The sequence below is a fragment of the Rhinolophus hipposideros genome (genome assembly GCF_964194185.1).
Source record: "Rhinolophus hipposideros genome assembly, chromosome: 4".
In the NCBI taxonomy this organism is placed as follows: domain Eukaryota; kingdom Metazoa; phylum Chordata; class Mammalia; order Chiroptera; family Rhinolophidae; genus Rhinolophus; species Rhinolophus hipposideros.
The window spans coordinates 3,448,957-3,470,081 of record NC_138050.1 but is presented as its reverse complement, the minus strand read 5'-3'; the positions used below and the strand labels follow the sequence as shown (position 1 = coordinate 3,470,081).

The 21,125-nt window shown below is 41.5% G+C and overlaps 1 protein-coding gene across 6 annotated transcripts in view; it reads left to right on the top strand.

Moving 5' to 3' along the window:
• FRY (FRY microtubule binding protein) overlaps window positions 1-21,125 on the top strand; it is a 441,344-nt gene that overhangs the window by 352,384 nt on the left and 67,835 nt on the right. For all 6 annotated transcript variants that reach the window (XM_081045758.1, XM_081045755.1, XM_081045754.1 and 3 more), the window contains 11 exons: window positions 1,635-1,717; window positions 6,376-6,526; window positions 7,058-7,161; window positions 7,888-8,073; window positions 10,258-10,456; window positions 11,818-11,939; window positions 14,703-14,890; window positions 15,943-16,037; window positions 17,548-18,155; window positions 18,702-18,799; window positions 19,169-19,339. In XM_081045758.1, coding sequence (XP_080901884.1) covers window positions 1,635-1,717; window positions 6,376-6,526; window positions 7,058-7,161; window positions 7,888-8,073; window positions 10,258-10,456; window positions 11,818-11,939; window positions 14,703-14,890; window positions 15,943-16,037; window positions 17,548-18,155; window positions 18,702-18,799; window positions 19,169-19,339 — 2,005 coding nt within the window. The remainder of the gene's footprint in view (window positions 1-1,634; window positions 1,718-6,375; window positions 6,527-7,057; window positions 7,162-7,887; window positions 8,074-10,257; window positions 10,457-11,817; window positions 11,940-14,702; window positions 14,891-15,942; window positions 16,038-17,547; window positions 18,156-18,701; window positions 18,800-19,168; window positions 19,340-21,125) is intronic.

The following is a 21,125-nucleotide window of genomic DNA, read 5'->3' as shown; positions in this document are numbered from 1 at the left end:
TCACTTTTTCAATTTCATAAGTGCCAGTCTGATTTAGACGGCTACATGGCCTGATTTGTAAGAAATTCAGCGGACATCTTCCAGTTTCTGTTGTATGGATTCACAAAGTAATAGCCCAACAGATATGACAAGGAAGAATATTTGAAGTACAGAGTTACGGGGGAAGAGATGGCTGTGTCAGGAGGGGGGAAAAGATGGTTTAAATATTTAAGAAGTGAATAAAAGTGAAGTCATTATAGACTACCTAGAGTCTACACAGTTCCGTATTTAGCAAACCCAATCTCGGATGCGTGTTCTGAGGTTACACACCTGGGAGGAGGCAGGCGCCTTAATGCACACCCAGTTCTGAGACATCTCTTTCTCCATGCACCGGGACGGCTGCCAGAGCCCTGTGTTTGCCCTCTGGGCAAATCGAGCATTGATCTGTAGTCTGTGAGCACACAGATGGCAGTGCAGAGGCACACTCCTACCTTGGCTTGAATTTTCCAGATATTTCTGCATAGCCTTCGTTCTTTGCTTTGGCTGCATATGTTTAGATAAAAACCTGCTTCATATCATTTTATATAAAATAAAGGTAGACATAACATTTCATCCCCTCAGCTACACCCTTGCCCTACCTTATAGGTCTTTGGATGATACTCAAATGCTATTGATTTGAAAGTCTTTGGTGCCCTTCAGAGAAGTGTTCTAGAAAGCCAAGGTGGAAGTACAATAATTAATACCTTATAGGTGGAGGGTTTCTCGCAGTGTGGGAAACATCCTCGCGTCATTTCTTTTGATTTCCACACCCAACAAAATAAATGGTGAAGTATTATTCTTCCTTTGAGGCAAGTGTAGAAACAGGGTCCCCAAGGAGTAAAGGGCTTGGCTTGGCCAAGGTCACAGAGCTAGCGAGTGAGAGCTCATTCATGAGACCCCAGGTCCCACCTTGTCCCTGTACTGCCACCATCCTCTGGTTGACACTGACGCGTTGTTTAACTTCACTTGGCCTGTTTCCTCATTCATGAAGTAATAATGCTTATCTCAGAGATGAATGAGAGAGAGGAAATGAGCGATGTGTGTGAAGTTACTATGCTTGTACTTTTTTTTTTTTTTTTGGTTACTTCTAAGCCACAAGATAGGACAGACAGAAAGACGTCCTCTGTTGATACTACAACCAACTAGTTAACCTTTTCCTAAAGACACTTCAATCATTTTAAGGGAAACTTTAAAGCCAGTAAAAGGTCCAAGATTTGTTATGAACCTATTTCTGTGTATTTCCAGTTCTTTCTGCTTCTACTTGTTCAATCATTCAGCAATTATCCAGGCTACCATGTGAACAAGGATTTATATTATTCAGTATCACCTCCATTTTCTTTGCAAACAAATGTTATAATTTTCTAGTTTGATTCCAATATTAGCCTTAAAATGTTTATTGTTTAAAGGTTTGAAACTGTGCTATGAGCAAGAGAGACCCCTGACTCTCCAGAGGGAAAAGGAAATGTTTGGAGCACAGTTTTCACATATTCCTTTTTGAAAAGAAGCATCAGAACTAGCTGCCAAAAACTCAACCACTAAACAGTAGTGTGTGTTTACGAGAAATAGCACATTCACACACACTCCGTATTTCATGACGTTTGTTCTTGTATCTGAAGGTTTAGTAACATCATCAGAGCCCACACTCGCCTGGAGTCAAGATACAGCAACAGCTCTGGAGGGTCATATGATGAGGATAAAAGTAAGTACCACCGTCCTGTGGGGTTTCAGGCGGAAGGCAGATGGCTAGAGAAGGAATATGGGTATTTTGATTATTCTTAGCCTAATTACTAAAAAGGGGCCCGTAAATATTAAGTAACCATTTAACCCAACTATACATGGAGCACAGAGTCAGCATCATAAAAACAAGAAGCCGAGCAGTAGACAAATCAAGCTTATAAAAATTCATGCTACTACTCAAACCTGTATTTGTACATTGTTGGCATTTGTTCCCCAATGATGCAGATGGTGAAAGGCTAATAAGAAATTGTCCCATTAGAAAACAAATGATGCAGTTTTTCTAGGAAGTGGTGTTAACCTTTAAGCTTAGAGAATCAGTTCCCCCAGAACAGAGTCTGTTTTTACACTAAATCTCTCAATAGCGTAATCTCAGTAACCAAGTGAAAACTTTGCTGAAATGGGAGATATAATTTTCACAGAAATTCCTTTGTTCCTCGGGAAGTTGACAAAAACTGAAAAGGTCAAGGCATTAATCAATGTTAAGTCCTGGGCAACGTGTGTAAATACTGAGCAGGCAAAGGGTATTACTTGATCACAAGTCACAGAAACTCTAGAATCAACACTCCCAATGACATTTAGGTATGCGAAGGAAATCAGTAAACTAACTGGTGGAATTTGTCTATTTGGGTGTCTATTTGGGTAAATATGATATTTCATGAGTTAGGTCCATTTTGTAAGTCAGTCAGTGCCTAGGGCCTTTGTAGCCATTGCTTTGTTTTTGTGGGAATTGTGCAGAGTGGGACCAGAGCTAAGTAGTCCTTGTGACACCACAATTCAGCTTCCCTTATTTTACCTCTAACAGCATAGATAGGAAATTCTCCACCATTCAAAATACCAATGGGAGGACTGGCTAAAATCCATGTATAATTACCAAACTCTAACTTAGGTGTCAGAGATGTCCCTATAAAACTTTTTTCTAGAACCATTGGTATGAGGTAAAATAAAGCTGTTTGCATTTTCCCTCCTCTCTGGGCCCCATCAGGGGTCTGTGCCATGCAAATACTGAACAGGAATCTGGGAGCACAGGCCAGGGGTTCCAAGTGGGACCAGATTTTACAGAGGACAGTAGTCCCGAGAAATGGAGGCATTGGTTTGAGAAAAGTCTGCTTACTTTGTAATATTTTGTAATCCCAAATTTGAGGACAGAAAAATTGAATCATGAAAACGTTAAGCAGTCAAATCCTGGCTCCCCCCACCCCCACCCCAGAATGTGGCAGGCATGGGATGACAAAACAACACGCCCTGATTGTGGATTGTATGTTAGGAATATCGTTGGCCTGAGCCAGTTGATTCATTTAAAGCATATCTTCTGGGTACAGGACATAGAATTTGGTAGAAACACTATAATAAATAAAATATAAATCATTTTGAAAACACATCATCAGAGCCCTCTGGTAGTAAAAACTCATATTCTTCATATTAAAATAATAAAATTTGAAGGATAATTGGAACAAAATGAGTTAATTAATTCAGATCACTAACTTTATAGACAAACCAAAAACATCATAGAAGTATTTATAAAGAGGGGAAAAAACGATTATAAATTCAGATAGGAAATAAAAAGTCTAATATCATTATGGCCTCTATTTTACCTAGAAATGCTTATTTATTTGTTGTACCAGTATAAATAACACTTTAATGGGAAAATTTGGAGTATGCAGTTGGAATCCAATTGAGTCATGTGTCAGTAATATCTTTACATGACTGCTGTTATTGACCAGAAAAATTAGAGTTCATAGCATTTATTTTGGGTACTGAGAGCTAAATTACTCATTATAAGAGAAACATGAAATCAAACTACTCAAATAGATCTCATCACAGAAAGTCCGTAAAATATATACTAAGATCCTTCTCTGGGTGTTCAAATCAGAGAACTTGACTGTCCTGGAGGAAGCAGCAGGTCTAATCGGCCCCACACACTCAGGACTTTGGTAACTGGGTCCTCTCTAATGTATTTTTGGTTCCAGCTACACAATGATGGAATATACCATGCCACAAGAAACACATAGTTCAGGCTCAGTTCCAAAACCTTATGGCCAGGCATCTGGTACATGGTAAGGGCCTTGATTTCCTCCCAGGATTCCTGAGGGCGCCTGGAGAGGTGGGAAGAGTAAGATGGGGTCAGGAGAGACCTGGTGCTTCGAGGTCTGGGTTTATCCAAAAGAAAGGACTGTGTGCAACCTCTTAAGTATGTTTTCTATGTTAAAAAAAAACTATAGCACCTTGAGTAAAATGGACGAACAAACTGATTCAGTCCTAGTCTGTGAAGTAGCTTTTTACCAATATTATGTAAGCTTTTTTTTTTTCAGAACTGTTGGAAAATATCTGCATTATTTTCCAAGGCCAAGGTTAGATACTCATATGGGGTATCTAACCCCATAATGAGGATACAGCTAGTTAAGCTGGATTGAAGCTGAGTCACAAGGCTTTCGACCTAACTATAGAAAATCAGTTTTAGTTCAATTTAATCCTTCTCAGCACATTTTTATTTATTGCATCTATATCTGAGAGAATCACTGAAACAAAGACTAGTCTATCCTTTCCTAAGAGAAATATCACAAGTTTGGGTCCATTCATTCTTCAGTATTCTCCATTTTTGCTCCACTTTCAGAGTGTATTGTAGAGTAGCCAATTGCTTACAAGTACATTTTGCAGCTGCCGTATCCTGGATGGTCATTCAAGAAGTTAACTTGCTGAAGGTGAGAGTTCTATAGGTAATTAACTGAGAGGACTGAGATGACTGTTACACCTGCTTTAAATTTTTTCTGGGCTAAAGTTGTTCCAAGCTTCCTGGCTGAGAATCGCAAGGCTCCCGTTGTGCATTTGTTAGTGTGTGAGAAAGAGCCAGCAGTCCCTTTCTGGAGAGAATGCTCACATCCCTGCCAGCACCCTGGCTCACTTCCCAGGAGGCGTGGGCTGTGCTTGGTCCCAGTGCCCATCCCTGATCGGAGCCTCAGTTGTCTCAGTCACACTTGTCACCTCCCTCTCCAGCAGCGCTGCTTACTGTTCAGGCCAGTGCTCTACATTGGATCAGCAGCAGTAAACCTGTCACTGCCTTTTGAAAGTGCCACCGAGAAAAACCAGTACACTAAAACCTATCCCAGGATTAAGCCAGCTTGTCTGAGGCCACATCCATGGGACATCTCATGTGGCCTTGAGTGGACCTGCTGGTCTTGAATGCCCCTGGCCTGTATGGAGAGCATTACAAGAAGTGACGCCATGAAAATTGTTGCTGTGTTTACGTTACAGATATTGTTGAGGAAGTTCATTACTAAAATATATTTCGAGTCCCTACTACAAGGCAGATATTGTTGTAGGTACTGGGGAAACGTCAGTGAACAGAACAGAGGAGTCGGAGCTTATGTTAGAGCTGCAGGGGGGGTGAGGAGGGTTAGTGAAGGTGACGTGATCTGTGCCCAGAGGAAAACAAACACAGGCTGAGGGGACAGAGAGTGTGCAGGAGTGGATGTCGGTGGAATGGCCACCCAGCTCCTTTGTGACCAGGTGCTACTTGGGCAGAGATGTGCCCAAAGTAAAGGAACGGACCACACAGCCGTCGGGGACAAGCCTGCAGCCACAGGGAAGGGTACATGGAAGGTCCTGAGGCGGCCAGGGCCTGGCATGGTCACTGGATGACCGGGGTGGAGTGAGCAAGGGGACGGCAGTCGGAGACAAGCTGAGAGAGGAGCAGGACGGAGGGAGATGTAAGGCCTGAAAGGCCATGGTGTAGAGTTTGGATTTTATTTTGAGTGTGAAGGGGCGCTACTGGAGAGTGTTAAGCAGAGAAAGACACATGCATGAGCTTCTGTTTTGAAAGAACTGCTCTGGTCAGTTACACCAAAATAAAATAAAATACAGGTTCTGGCTGTCTGTGGGAAATAGACTGCAAAGGATAAGGGTGGATGCTGGGGGACAGTAAGCAGGCTGTTCGGCAAACCCGTTGGGGGGCAGTGGCTTAGACCGGGGCCTTCTGATGGAGACGGTGGGAAGTGCTCCTATTCGGGACACGTTTTGATGGTGGAGCTCTTGCATATGTGATGGTGGCAAGTCACGTAAGTTCAGTTTCCCCTCTGTGAAATAGGGGTAATAGGTGCCTATTATTGGACTATTAACATGTAGACCCATGTAGAAACACGTAGACCCGTGCCTGGCATAACTCTCCGTGTTAGTTCTAATGTCATTATTGTTACCATCATGACTGTCACCATCTTCATCATCATGATTATGAGCAGATGTGAGCTGTGAGAGAAATCAGGGCTCCTGACCTGGGCACACTGGAGATTTGGAATTGCACTTGACTGAGATGGGGAGACCAGAGTAAGAAGAGCAAGTTGGCATGGTGATGGGAACTCATGTGTTTCAATGTTTTTCTTCTCGTGTATCTGTTTTCCATCACTCTAATGAATAACTGTAAATTAAGCATCCAAAAATAAAGTGATGAAAGAAACCTAATCAAGTAATTCTAACCCACTTGATCATATAATTCACACTCACCGAATTGAATGCTTAGAAAGTTATTTTTACAAGCATGAAGTTGTAAGACTCTTTCTAAAAATACTACACAGGGAAAACAGAATTCTCTCCCTGAAAATAAAGCCCACTGTCTTTCTTACCCTACAGATGACCCCGTTTCTCCCTACACGGGCTGGCTGTTGACTATCACAGAGACCAAGCAGCCACAGCCCTTACCGATGCCTTCCACGGGGGGGTGCTGGGCCCCCCTGGTTGACTACCTCCCAGAGACCATCACCCCTCGGGGGCCACTCCACAGGTGAGCAGCACGTGCAGGAAAATGACCACTTCACTTGGAATGGACTTTTCCTTCTGTAAGAAGAGGGGAGCCTAGTCCAGGTCCCATCACATGAAATGACCTTTGAAATCAGAGGCACCATGCATGACTTGAATTGCAGTTCTCAGTATATAGACAGAGTTTGGTCAAATATTAAACTTTGTGGAGAGCTGCCTTGTAGCCCTTTGAATTTTTCTTTGATGTCACCTTGATATTGTCATGCTTTTTAGATTGTAAGCAACTTGAAGGAAGGACCCTTGTTGTCTATTTCTCCTCATCCCTCAGCTCTTGTTGCCTAGTGACAAATAGGCTCTCTCATGTCATCAGTCCACTGGTGTTTGTTCTCCTGGAGCCCTGTGCAATGTCAGAAGCTAACTCCACTTCCCTGGGATAAGGGTCTAACATAAATCTTCAGCCAGGCTTCAGAGTTGTGTTTAATTGGGACCTAATGATCTATAAATGTGTTTCCATCCTCTGTAGAAGTTTCATTAATGCCATTATTTCATTGATTAGGTGCAATATTGCTGTGATTTTTATGACTGAAATGGTTGTGGATCACAGTGTAAGAGAAGACTGGGCCCTCCATCTGCCATTATTACTCCATGCCGTCTTCTTAGGTAAGACTGGGTCTAAGAGCACTTCTAGCCGACAGGGTCACAACCTGCAGAGGTATCCTGGGAGCCTTCCTTTCATATCAACATCTGCTTTCCTCATTTCTAAATATTTAGTCTCCTCCCTTTCTCATTGCCTTTTTTGCCATCAGAATTGTTTCCAATTGTCCTGTTACTACCGTATAGAGAGAGAGGCACCTCGCTCGTGATATCTATGAAGATATCCAAAACAAACTGGGCCTCTTCAGGGTCTTTGGCTGGATGTGATAAATTTAAAGCCATAAGACATGATCAGTACATAGAGAGAAAGAATATAGAGCACACCGGATACACTGAGATTTTAAAACACCCGAGTCGTAGAATAAAAATGGGAAGGGGACAGCCAGCCAGGGGGTGTAGTTACGAAGAGATGAATAAAATCAGACTTCTTCAGTAAGAGGGGATCCAGGGGAGAAAGCCTCTCAGGAAGGAGGAATGCTACCGTGTCAGAGAGGTGAAGCGCAGTCCGTCTATGAGCATTTTATGAGAACATTTGATTTAAGAAATAAAACATTTTATTTTCCCTAAGCATAACTTCTTTCTGTTGGTAACACAAACACTAGCAAGGAAAACTAAACATTCTTTAAGTATGTTCCCCCCACTCCCTCTGGGTGGTGTGGAATCTTTACTATCCCTGGAATCTAAGCGAGCTTGAGTTTTGTTTATACGAAGAATTTCCATGTCTTGTTCCAGGTTTGGACCATTACCGGCCTGAGGTCTTTGAACACAGCAAAAAGTTACTTCTTCACCTCTTAATTGCCCTCTCCTGCAACAGCAACTTCCAGGCCATCGCCTCTGTGCTCCTGCAGACTCGAGAGATGGGGGAAGCTAAGACTCTAACCGTCCAGCCAGCTTATCAACCCGAGTATCTCTACACAGGTAACAGGAAGGTGTGGCAGAGAGCCTGAGTCAGGTCACAGGTGTGGAGATAACTCAAGGTGTCGGTGGACCCCAACTTACCTTGTCTAGTGCTCTTACCCTTCATCTTTCCGAGTAATAAAATAGCCCGGTAAAATAGACACCATTTCACCTGCTGTTAACAAGCCTCTCAAAATCATTATTGAATATTTTCAAATATATTTTCCTTATTATGTTGCTGCTCTCATTAAATATTGATACATGGAAAGTGAAAGTGTCCATTGGAGCAACAGTCTAGAACCCCATAAGGATGAGAAGCAGAAAACAGTGGCCCTCTCCATCGTCTTGAGAGCAGGGCGTTGCTGAGGTGCCCGAGGTGTCACTTGTGTTCCTCCTAGTTTCCCTGAGGAAGTTTCACTTTATTAAAGACTGACTTTTCTGGAAGGCACTAATGAGTGGAAGTATATCAAAAACCACTGCTTCTTAGAAATGAGAGCAGAAACATTAACTGAGTCAAAGAAATCACTCAGTTGTGTCCAGCCATTCATAAGGACTTTCCCCAAAGGGTCGATCGTGGTGCTGTTGTACAGCCAGAACATTTTAAATATCTTAAAATAGTAATGAGCAACAGAGATCCAGGGCTCCCTTTTTTACCTAATTATTTTGTACATTCCGCTGGCACTGGATATGGTGTGGCATTTCACGTCACCACGTACTTTCTTCATGAACTTAGAAAGGATGTACCTTTTATTCATCAGCTGTACTCAGCACTGGCCCTCCTCTGAGAGATGTTAACATGAGTCTTTGGAAAACAAATATGACCTCTTCATTATTGAATATTTGCAAACATATTTCCATATCATTATTGTCTTTATTTTGAACCACATTATAATTGAATATAATCCAACAGTAGCCTTTCAGAGACACACAACGCTCTTTTCCATAGATGCTTCATTTACAGATTCCCAAGTTCTAGCTCTTCTCACTCCCCAGGACAGGAATGTTTTCCTTTAGTATATGTGCTGCCGAAGCGAGCACAAGAATGTTTTCCTTTAAGCACATGACCTTAGGCAGAAAAAATTCCGAGGTCTGTTACGTTGTGTATCTCTGAGTGCATCAGTTTTGCATTCACGTACCACCGATGTGGCTTAAAAGGATAGTGGCAAAACACACTATCCTTAGGCAAAACAAACAGTAGGTGGCTGGAATGCTTGACTCTGTAGCACACTTGAAATAGGTAGGTGTACAAAAGGCTTGAGACGTGTCTCCTTTTCATAAACATTTGTGTCATATTTATTGGACATCGCATTTCAACTAGAGTTATTTTCAAATCTACACTAAAACCTGTGACAGAAATCACTGTCTTTTATCTTGTCATAATAGGAAACTGAGGAACAGAGAAGGCCTATAAACTCCCTGAGATTACGCAATGCATGGCAGAGATGATATCAGACCTAGGGCTTCTTACTTCTAATTCGATACACCTGTCAGACACATCAGACTATGAATTTTTTATGATTTTTAAGGAAGAGGAAAAGGGATAGTCATGTGTACACATTTTCAAACCCACAACACACCTAGAGATGTCGAATGTTAACCAAATATGTAGTGGGGTAAAAATAGTATTTGCTTACACCATATTTCTTTGACGAACATGATATATAATTTGTTAAAATAATTAATATACACAAAATATTCATGATTCTGGGCATATTTATTCAAAAGCATGGTGTATAACTTACTCATCAGCCATTAAGTGACTGGTATCCTCAAAAAATGTTTAACTCGGCCAATATCCAGGCATAATTTATTAACAGCAGATAGGTCTAGATGCCTAGTGGAACTATACATCAGCTTGTGTGTGTGCGCGCACGCGCACGCAAACACACACACCACTTCTTTTGTAGAAAGCATCCATTAAAACACCAGAGTAGAAAATTATTTGATAGAGCATAATGTCATGTGTATTTGCATTATGCTCTATCAAGTAATTCTCTAAGCTCTGAGTACCACACACACCTGGTTTACAAAGCAGTGCAACTATTCCATAAGCAAGGAAAGACTGAGTCTCTTTTAATCATAGCCAAAGCCAAACTTCAATGTTTGCTCCAAAAACCTGAAATAAGCAACACTTCTGTGTGCTCGCCTCTGCCCTCCACATGTGCCCTGCCTAGCACGCTCCACCTTAATCTTCTTCTACACCAGGTGGCTTTGACTTCCTCCGGGAGGACCAGTCATCGCCGGTGCCAGACTCGGGGCTCAGTTCCAGTTCCACCTCCTCCAGCATCAGTCTGGGAGGCAGCAGCGGGAACCTCCCCCAGATGACCCAAGAGGTGGAAGGCGTGGACACGGCTGCTGACATGGATGAGAAGGCAAACAAGCTCATTGAGTTTCTGACAACCAGGTAAGGAGGCCAGGGAGACGAGCTGCTGTTCTCAGGTGGGGCTTTGGGGGAAATGCCATCACTTTGAAACCAAATAGATGGAAAAGTGATCCTGGCCTTCTAGCAAAGTCCTATTTTCTCTTCTAAATTGCATTTTCTGGAGTCTGTATATAAGGCAGACCTGGTAGAAGTTATCTAAGATTCCACCAGTGTCACAGTTGATGGGCAGGGAGATTTTGTGTATAGCAACAGTGCCGCAGATAGAAGCAAGTAGCGCCTGATGGCCAGCGTGACTTTAATCCATTAGAGCTGCTAGGATCTGCAAGTCCTGAGACGTGGCGAATAACCTCTGTCAGGAAGGCCGCAGTCAACCCAGGAGCAGCTGCAGAGGGACCAGTGTCCACTCGTCCAGTCCAAAGAGTCATTTATAAATGGAAGTCAGAAACCAGAGACAATAGGAAGCATGATAGGGAAGGAATCAAACTAATGGTAAAGCAAAATCAAGAAAAGCTGTGAGCGATTCCATTTTTTAGGCCTTCTGGTTCTTCAATGGACAATTTAGCTTCAGAGTTCTTAGTATCCAGAGGCCCAGCACGTATATAAAAGCATGTGTGTTAGCTGGTGTCTCTCTTTCTTCAACTAATGCTTCAATTAATGTAAAAAAAAAGACAGAAAGAAAGAACAGATCACTTTCTTTCACCAGTTAACTAATCAGGGTGTTCTGCATAGCTGTCAGTTCCCTGGGGGACTCAATGTACAGGAAACTTAAGAAGGACTGGTGGTGCCCACACACACAGGGGACTTCAGCGTCCTGAATGCTTTGTTGTCACCACTCACCACTGTCAAGGCCACGTGTTGGAAAAGGCGTTCTCTGAAACCCTCGCATCTGGCTCCATCCTGTTCTCACTGTCAAAAACACAGTAGATGACAGAGGTTGTGTCTCCAATTTGGTTCTACAGTATTCGACAACACCTGATGATGCAATCCTCAGGAAAGCACTTTAACCACAGAAACGTGCACGTGCAAATCACATCTGCTTCTAAATCTATATTTTACATAGTATTTTATACCATTTTATTTAATAAACACTTACGGGGCATCTGTTATGTGCCAAACACTGTTCTGGTGAATGGAGAGGTTTTCATTTTGTGATTAAATGTCATGAGCTTTTGGTTTGGTGAGTAAAACATAAGAAAATTGTATCTCCACATTCGCTCAGCCTGTTTTGAGTATGCTCTTAAATAAGACTGAAATTCACCCCCCAAATGAATTAGTAACATTTTAAAAACATATATTGCAACTTTAGAGTTAGGATTGCATAGATGGTTTTAAAAATGCAATATGACAGTTATATTTTTGACACTGCGTGTGTTTTGTTTCAGGGCATTTGGTCCACTTTGGTGCCATGAAGACATCACGCCCAAAAACCAAAATTCAAAGAGTGCTGAACAGCTCACAAATTTTCTACGCCACGTCGTGTCCGTATTTAAAGATTCTAAATCAGGTACTTCATCCTGTTTCCCCACATCCCATTTTCAGGATTTTCCTGTAATAGAGCTCCTTCTTCCCCACGTTCCTACAAAGTCGGGAGTATGGGGAAGAACCGATAGCAGAAGAATATTCCTAGAGGAATGTTGAAGTTTATTTCAGATGTGCCTAACTGACTGCTAATGTCTTGTATACCTTATGCTCTATCAAATAATTTCCCCAAAGTTACGCTTCTCCTTGTTTCATTGCATTACTAGAATTAAACTGTGCCTGTAATATTTTATTTAAAGAAGACCATGAGATGTAAATCGTTAATTGATTAGATACAGACTCAATGGTGAGAAATTGTCAGCCTTGCAAACTGGTTTTTAAAAAAAGAATTTTGTGATAAAATGTTTTTGACTTTAAAAATATTTGCTAACAATGCCTGTGCCGATGAGCCCTGAATATTCTGAACACAGCGTGATTCCTATTTAGGCTATAATAGCATCATAACATTAAAGCCCTTAGCTGAATTCCATTTGGATTCCACGTGGCCTGGGCTGATTTGTGTGTGAAATTTAAATGTGGTTTATCAGCATGATGGAATAATTCTTCCTACCTTTTTCACACACCTGGCTAGACACATTAAATAAATGTGGCTCACAGGCTTTGCAGCTGCTCTGATAATTAGCACATTTCACAGTTTGAAACATTCTAGATTAGCTACATCTCTTTTCGTTATCAGAGGATACTTACTAAAACACCAAAAATACAATAAATAGAAATGGGAGCATTGTTCCAGAAATAGGATTGCCATTTCCAGTTTTGAGTTTCCCCTGTGGAATTTCTTTGAAATATGAAGACCTCATATATTGGTATTCCCCCCACTTAAAAGTCACTTAATGATTGAACATAGCCCAAAGAAAGGAATTTACTGTTTGTATGTGAACTCTTTGTTTGTCTAACACTCTTAATTGTATGAAGTTAATAAAAATGAGAAAACATAAGAATGCCGTGCTGTATTCTCAGTGGGTATATAGGCTGCTGCTTGGAGTCTAGTCTTTTCACTCTTTGCTCAGGATATCTTACCCACTACAGTTTGTTTTTGCATCTCCGCTTTCTGCCTGCTTACACTATAGCATGGTAAAATGTGTTCCTGGAAATGCCTGTATTGGTCAGGGTGGCAGAGCTGCTGTAACAAAGTGTTGAGCTCAGAGGCTCAACATAGTAGGTTATTTCTGGGTTACATAACAGCTCGGTGTGGAGGCTGGGCAGGCGGCCTTTCACTCAGAGACTCCCCCATCCCATGGCTCTGCCACCCCCTAGGCTCAAAGGCCTCTACTGGATCCCCTGTGCCCAGCCAGCAGGAGAGGGAAGAGAGCGAGTGTAGGGTCACTCCCAGGACTTCACACACCAGCCCGAACATAGCATTTAGTGCTTCTTCCCATGTTTCACTAGTTAGGCACTCCTAATTGCAAGGGAAGCTGGGAAATGCAGTCCACTCTGTGACTGCACATTAACTAGCTTTCCCCAAAGGCCATTATCGTGGTGGTGGAGTCTACAGTCTTTCTAGTACAGTTCTCATCTTCAGGCATGTTATGATTTCAGTAAGTTTTTGTTCATTGACCTAACTCGCACGTATATAATGGTTTGAGGAAAATATATTTTGACAAACCAAATAAAGACATAAAGAACTATTTTGAAACATGACCCATTCATAAGTTGTGAGATGGCCCATGTGGGCTTCATCCAACATTTACCACCCTGGATTTGCCCGAGTCCATTTTCCAAGACCCTTTGTTCACTGTGCAGGAACATTTTCTTATACAGCCAACGTGTCCCTAGGGTCAAACAGCCAAGTGGCAGCAACGAACAATGACACTGAATTACTCACCTGGTCCGCTTTCATGTGACAATCAAATGTGCCACGGAGACAGCCCAGACTGCTGTTGTCATCAAGCCCTCTGACTCTTCAGCCGGGTCTCTCTCTGCACAGAGGCAGACCACGCATATAGTTGAATGGCCCGGGACTCAGTCAGTGGCCTTACAGCTTCGTTTCCACCTGATCGAATGGTTTTCTGATGGCTGACTCCCTTCATGCTATTAGAAGAAGACATATTCCCGTGAAGGTTTAAGCGACAGCTGCTTTCTTTGCAGTGTCTACATTTCAGTATCTGTGTATTTACAGACTATTGTAAAGAGCCAAGACTTTGGCCCAGGCCTCGGCTATGTTTAGAGTTGACTAAATTCACTAACAGCTTCTTCTACAAGTACTCAAATAATTGGTTTCTAACAAATTCCCTTATGGAAAAAAAAAGGAGTGAAATTATTCCATGTATAAAGTGATCTGAAGAATAATGTAGATAAATAGCAGTGTAATACATAATAATACACTTATGAGCATATATGTGTGATACGCTGTACTAAGCACTTTTTACGTTGTTTAGTTTTCACCAAAATTTTTGTGAGATAGGTGTTATTATTCCCAAGTTAAAGATAAGGAAACAGGCGCATAGAGAATAAGTTTCTGTCTCAGACTCCCAAAACTATAATTCAAAACAAGCCCATCTTGCTCTAGAGCTTCTGACTCTTTCCACTACACTATGCCTCCTTAAGATTTATTGAAGTGTGTGTGTGTGTGTGTGTGTGTGTGTGTGTGGTTTTATTATGGTTAATTTATCAGTAAGTACCATCAAGAGGTGGCTCTGTGCAGTGAGCCTGTTTAGGCTTCCAGGGAACCATTGCCCCAGTTTGCAGAATGGTGGTTGACCTAGTCTCTGGCCTCTCGGTGCCCTAGGCTTCCATCTGGAACAACACCTGAGTGAAGTTGCATTGCAGACAGCCCTAGCGAGCTCTTCCAGGCACTACGCCTGTCGATCCTTCCAGATATTCCGGGCACTCAAACAACCGCTGTCAGCACACGCCTTGTCTGACCTTCTCTCAAGACTGGTGGAGGTGATTGGAGAACATGGCGACGAGATTCAGGTAGGGGAGGAAAGACCAGCAGATGTATCCTGCTTCTCTCATTTCAGAGCGGCGGAGGTAACACCTTTCTCGGAGCCTTCTTTCTCTTGCCAATTATTCCAGCCCTTTGGACACGCACAGTTTATTAAACATTTTAAGCGATTGACTTTTATATCTACAAAAATCATCCCCAGGATCATTGTTCTAGAAATTCCATGGATAGTATCTGTCTTATTCAAGATGACAACTGAACATTCTTCAGTGACTCTTCTTTGTTGTTGGTTTTATTTCATGGGGGACAGGAAAGTTTTTTTGTATTGTTTGACCTTTCTGCCACCAACCTAGAACATAGTTGTGCAATGTCCCCACCCAGAGAAGGGATTTCCATTGTACTTGTGCAAAGCACCACCCCTCTCTGTGTGGTCAGCCTTCAGTAAACTGAGACGAGCTGAAGTAGTGATGGAGAGCGTAGATGCCACAAGAAGACCCTGTAGATACAGACCAGAGACTGGGGAGCTGGGCAGGTTGAAAGCCAAGGGCATTACCAGCCCTGTAGCTTGGGCCAAGCCCTTATTTTCCATCAGAAATGTGCCTGCCTCTCAGGCGGCCTGCATGACTATAGACTCTAGCTTCTTTTCATCCTTCTGGCCCTTGGAAGTGCTGTTTAAAATGCCATCGAGCCACAGACCTCCTCACACCTCATTCATTAATCTCTGGCTTTCAGACATCACAGTTCTGTATTTCAAAGGCCCCCGCCCCCCTCAGCCAGAAGCCACGCCTGCCACCTTCAGTATTGCCCCCTCCCCGTGGGATTCAAATGAGATCGATCTGTGGAGGACCTTAGACCTAGGGAAATAAGTCTTTGTGATTATTTGCTAACTCCTAAGCCATCTGAATTTCCTCAGTGGCCCTTAAAATTTGTATTTAGACTTTGTGAATTAACATAGCAATGACTGTCTAGCTTTCAGTGATATTAACATGATTTGAATAGAGTTTGCATTAATTATATTTATGCTCAAGAAGTTAACAGCAGTTATAAGCAGCATTTGATTTTGTCTTTGTGTGATTGGCAGGGTTACGTAATGGAAGCACTCCTGACTTTGGAAGCTGCCGTGGATAACTTGTCTGACTGCTTGAAGAACAGTGATCTCCTAACCGTACTATCTCGGTAAGAACCAGTTCAATGACATTTTGAGATCACATATACTATACTGAATATTTGGGAGATGCCCAGAATTTGGGCAAAGTCCAAAGAAAAAATCTTGTTTTTGAAGTCAATTGTGACCTGAAAAAGTATGTATGACATTTTCTTAAATTAAAATAGAGAAATTATGACACACACACACACACACACACACACACACATTATATAATGTGTACACATTATATAATGTTTTTAAATGTCAGGCAGATAAACACCAAATGTTATCTCTAAGTAATACAAATATTAATATTTCATTTTCTTTTTTATGTCTTTGAATATTTTTCAAATTTTATATAATATCCTATTATGTTATAGACAGACACTAAAACTAAATATTATTTTTTAAACAAATATATACAAAACTCATCTGAACCATCACTACCATTTTTCCCTGAAAATAAGACCGGGTCTTATATTAATTTTTGCTCCATTAGGGCTTATTTTCAGGGGATCTTATTTTTTCATGTACAACAATCTGTATTTATTCAAATGCAGTTATGTCATCTTCTTCTGGAACATCATCATATCGTACTAAATGTGTCTGACTGGCTGACAGTCTCAACTGGGGCTTATTTTCAGGACAGGTCTTATTTTGGGGAAAACATGGTATATAAAAACAGTTGGACTAAATGTTGATTTTTTACTTGTAAAATATCTACCTGACAATCTTTTTTATGTTTTAATTCCTTTTGCTCCTGCCTGTCGTTTAATAAGCCGTTTCACATTATCCATGATTCCATATTCTGTTTGTATAATTCAGTTCATCTTGCTTGAAATTGAGTTAGTAATGTTGTATCACATTGGGCCTCATTTCATTTTTACATTTAGCATTTTTTTATGGGTAGGTAAGTTTAATGTGATTGCTAACATCACACATATTTATCCTTATAAACCTACCGATATATCTAAATCAGACAAATTTCTCAGAAATGTTGATAAAGAATTTACCTTCTCAGCCTGAAATAGACGTAGAAATCATTTTTATACATTTTTATAAGTGCAAAAATTTTCCTTTGACACAAACATTTGCTGACTTTTTTTTCCAGATAATAATCCTTGTCATTTCTGTTCCCTTATCAGTCAGTTAATAGAATATTACAGTTTGTACCTATCAGGTGCATTGTTTTTTCATAATTACTCCTTTTTTCATAATTACCCAAATTCAAAAAAAGAAAAGAAAGCTCAGTCAACTTGATGCTTATTTCTTTAACCTTTCAATAAATGGAAGTTAGTATTAGGTTTTATTATTTTGTTGGTGAGTTAAGTTTGATTTTCTTGTTAAGTTTGTTAACTTTTATTTATCATAAATTTAAGTTTAAGAATAAGTGAATGTATCCCTTTAAGAGTATATAAAACAATGAGTAGAAAGTAATATTCTCGAAGAATGATGTCCCTCCCTTATTGTTCATTGCTGGACAAGCTTTTCACTGAAGCATGTTGGCTTTCTATTGAGCATTTTTATTTTTACACCCAGCTCTTCATCACCAGATTTAAGCTCCAGCACTAAACTAACAGCAAGCAGAAAGAGCACAGGACAGCTGAATGTGAACCCTGGGACAGCCAGTGGCAACACAGCCACTGCAGAGCGGAGCCGGCATCAAAGGAGCTTCTCAGTGCCCAAGAAGTTTGGTGTTGTTGACCGGTCCTCAGACCCACCTCGGAGTGCCACACTGGACAGAATCCAGGCTTGTACCCAGCAAGCCCTATCCTCAAAAACCAGAAGCTCATCCTCCTTGAAGGACAGCCTCACAGACCCGTCACACATAAACCACCCAACCAACCTGCTGGCCACCATCTTTTGGGTCACAGTGGCCCTGATGGAATCTGATTTTGAGTTTGAATACCTGATGGCCTTAAGGCTGCTGCACAGACTACTGGCTCACATGCCACTCGATAAAGCTGAGAACCGAGAAAAACTTGAGAAACTCCAGGCACAGCTCAAGTGGGCAGACTTCTCAGGGTTACAGCAGCTGCTGCTAAAAGGGTTCACCTCCCTCACCACCACGGACCTGACCCTGCAGCTCTTCAGTTTGCTGACACCGGTGTCCAAAGTATCCATGGTGGACTCATCCCAAGCCATCGGTAAGGCCGACACACTCCCTCTCTCACAGTTTTGGGGGTCATTGTGTCCACGTTTTGTGTAGTAAGATAAGGTGAGCTTACTGCTTTTAGTTGTCCTGCTGAGAAATGGTTCCTTGGGACTCGTTTGTTTTTCTTTCAAAATTTCATATGACATACTTATATTATTTATTTATATTTTAGAAGATATTTTTAAGGCAATAGCATAAAAAGGGCAGAAGTAGTACGTAAGATATCAGTCATTTCTTTATGCTTTCTTTTGATTACATGAATAAGACTTACATTGATTGGCTTATGTTCTCTCACACAGGTTGTCCTTAAAATATGTTTTTTTGATAAAAATTTCGAACTACTCCTTTAGGTCTTTTTATTCTGCTTTTCAAAATCATGTTTGTACATTTTTTCCTGGATTTTGTTAGATCATATGAAAGATGCTTCAAAAGACTGTGTTTGCATGACCTCAGGATAAAATCTGTACTATGCTTTCCCACTGTCGACAGCTAGAACACACCATAATCAGCCGTCTCCATTGTATCTTCTCTAACCCAGGCTTTCCTCTGAACGTCCTGTGTCTCCTGCCCCAGCTGATTCAGCACTTTGAAAGCCCCAATCAGTTCTGCAAGGATGTGGCCGAAAGGATTGCTCAGGTATAGCTTAGGGGTCCACACCCAGGCAGATCCGCCCAGGCCTCCTGGAAGGCCCCAAGTTGGACCAAACTGACCAGGCCCGGAGAGGGCAGTGAGTTCTACAATGCCCGAATACAGTAACTGACATCATTACTCACGTACATGCTGGGTGGCTGATGCATACTGTCATTTTTGGTTTCATTATTGAAAAGGCAAGTGGAAAGAATTTGTGAAAATTATATTAGCTAATATAATAAGCACTTCCACAGCCTACCAAAAAATAATATATCAATTTGTTGTCTTGACTGCCAGGACTTCTAACAAAATTGCTAACATTTCTTCCTGTTCATTAGGCTATTTTATCCCTGACTGCTTTTCCTCTCCTGTAAGGTTTGTCTGGAAGAGAAGAACCCCAAACTTTCCAATCTCGCACATGTCATGACTCTTTATAAGACACACAGCTACACGAGAGACTGTGCCACCTGGGTCAATGTGGTCTGCCGGTACCTTCACGAAGCGTATGCTGACATTACCTTGAACATGGTCACCTACCTGGCAGAGGTAAGCTCTTCACCGAAGGATAAGCTCTATTATAGTTTCCGTGGGTAAAACCTTTATACAGAACTAATGATAATATTCTTCATTTATTGAGTGCCATTATATATTATCATAGATGAACTGCAATCACTTTAAATCCTCACAACAACCCAGTGAGTTGTAATGACACTGTTATAATGAAGAATCTAAGGCTCGGCCACACTCAGTTATCTGCCCTACATTTAAGGTGGCAGAGCCAGCATTTGAACCGAAGCACAGCTGCCCCTCCCCCCAAGCTTAACCTTCTGTTTACTCCATGAACACCTATCAGCATGGGGCAGCAACAGGATATTTTATCCCAATCACTCTGGGCGTTCAAATCTTATTTCAGAAGTTCCTTGTAGCTTGATGGTTCTTTGCCCTAAACTCATTCTTGAAGCATACATTTTGAAATAACCTTTCTATCTGCATCTTTTGTGTTTGCTTTTAAAACTGCAATTTTTGTCCTCCTACAAGTGTGTTTCTAGCACAAACCCTTAGTCTGACTTCTGTGGATGATGGTGCTAGAAACACATAGCATTGTGTTGAAACATGATGAAACGTATTCTGTTTGGCACCTCCGGTCCCCAATACCTTAGTGCACAGGTCATGAAATCCATGAGGCAGATGACGAGAGCAGCTACTGCGTCTCAGCACTGAGTGTTGCTTTTCCTTTAGGGAAATGCATTCGTACTGCTGCCAGGCCTTTTTGGAAGTGGTGAGGACAGTTATTCTAAGTTTTCTTCAGTTATGTGACCCACTCAGGGTACAGATAGGTTAAAGTATCAGTTGCTTTCTGAAAGGCTCTGCCTAGAAGGCAGTTGCCCCATCCATCAGCATTTATGGTGGGTCCTGCAGGATTCTGATTTGCAGCATGGATCATTATGTGTGGTCTGTACTCAGACTGTCAACAGCCCAGGATTTATTTGCTCTTTCCTACCCCTCACCCCGAGCACTGTAAAGAACCTCTCATAAGTGCCACCTGGCTGCTGCCACCTGGCTGCTTCTGATTATCACATTGGTCACATCTGTCCCCATAAGAGTGACTAAGCCAGCACACTCATGTCAGCACACAGGAAACCAATACAAACACCCTGTGTACGAAGGCAGATGGAGCCTGTTTTTACAGGTGACATGTGAGACAGCAAGGAGGCAATACTGGTTTGGGTAGCTAAACATAACAGCTTCAAAACTACAAATGGGATGTGGTAGATATGTACAAGGAATATTATTCAGACTTAAAAAGGAATGAAGTACTGACACAGGCTACAACACAGATGAACCTTGAAAACCTTACACTAAGTGAAATAAGCCAGACACAAGAGGGCAAATATATGATTCCACTTATATGAGGTACATGAAATAGGAAAACTCATAGAGACAGAAAGTAGAATGGTACTTACCAGGGTCTGGGGATGGGGTGATCGACAGTTACTGTTTTATAGTTTCTGGTTGGGATGATGACCAAGTTCTGGAAAAAAATACTGTGTTTCCCTGAAAATAAGCCCTAGCCGGACCATCAGCTCTAATGCATCTTTTGGAGCAAAAATTAACATAAGACCCGGTCTTATTTTAATATAATTCTGGGTATAATATAATATAATAATATAATATAATACCGGGTCTTATATAATATAAGACTGGGTCTTATATTAATTTTTGCTCCAAAAGACACATTAGAGCTGATGGTCTAGCTAGGTCTTATTTTCGGGGAAACACGGTAGTGGTGAAGGCTGCACAACAATGTGAGTGTTCTTAATGGCACTATATT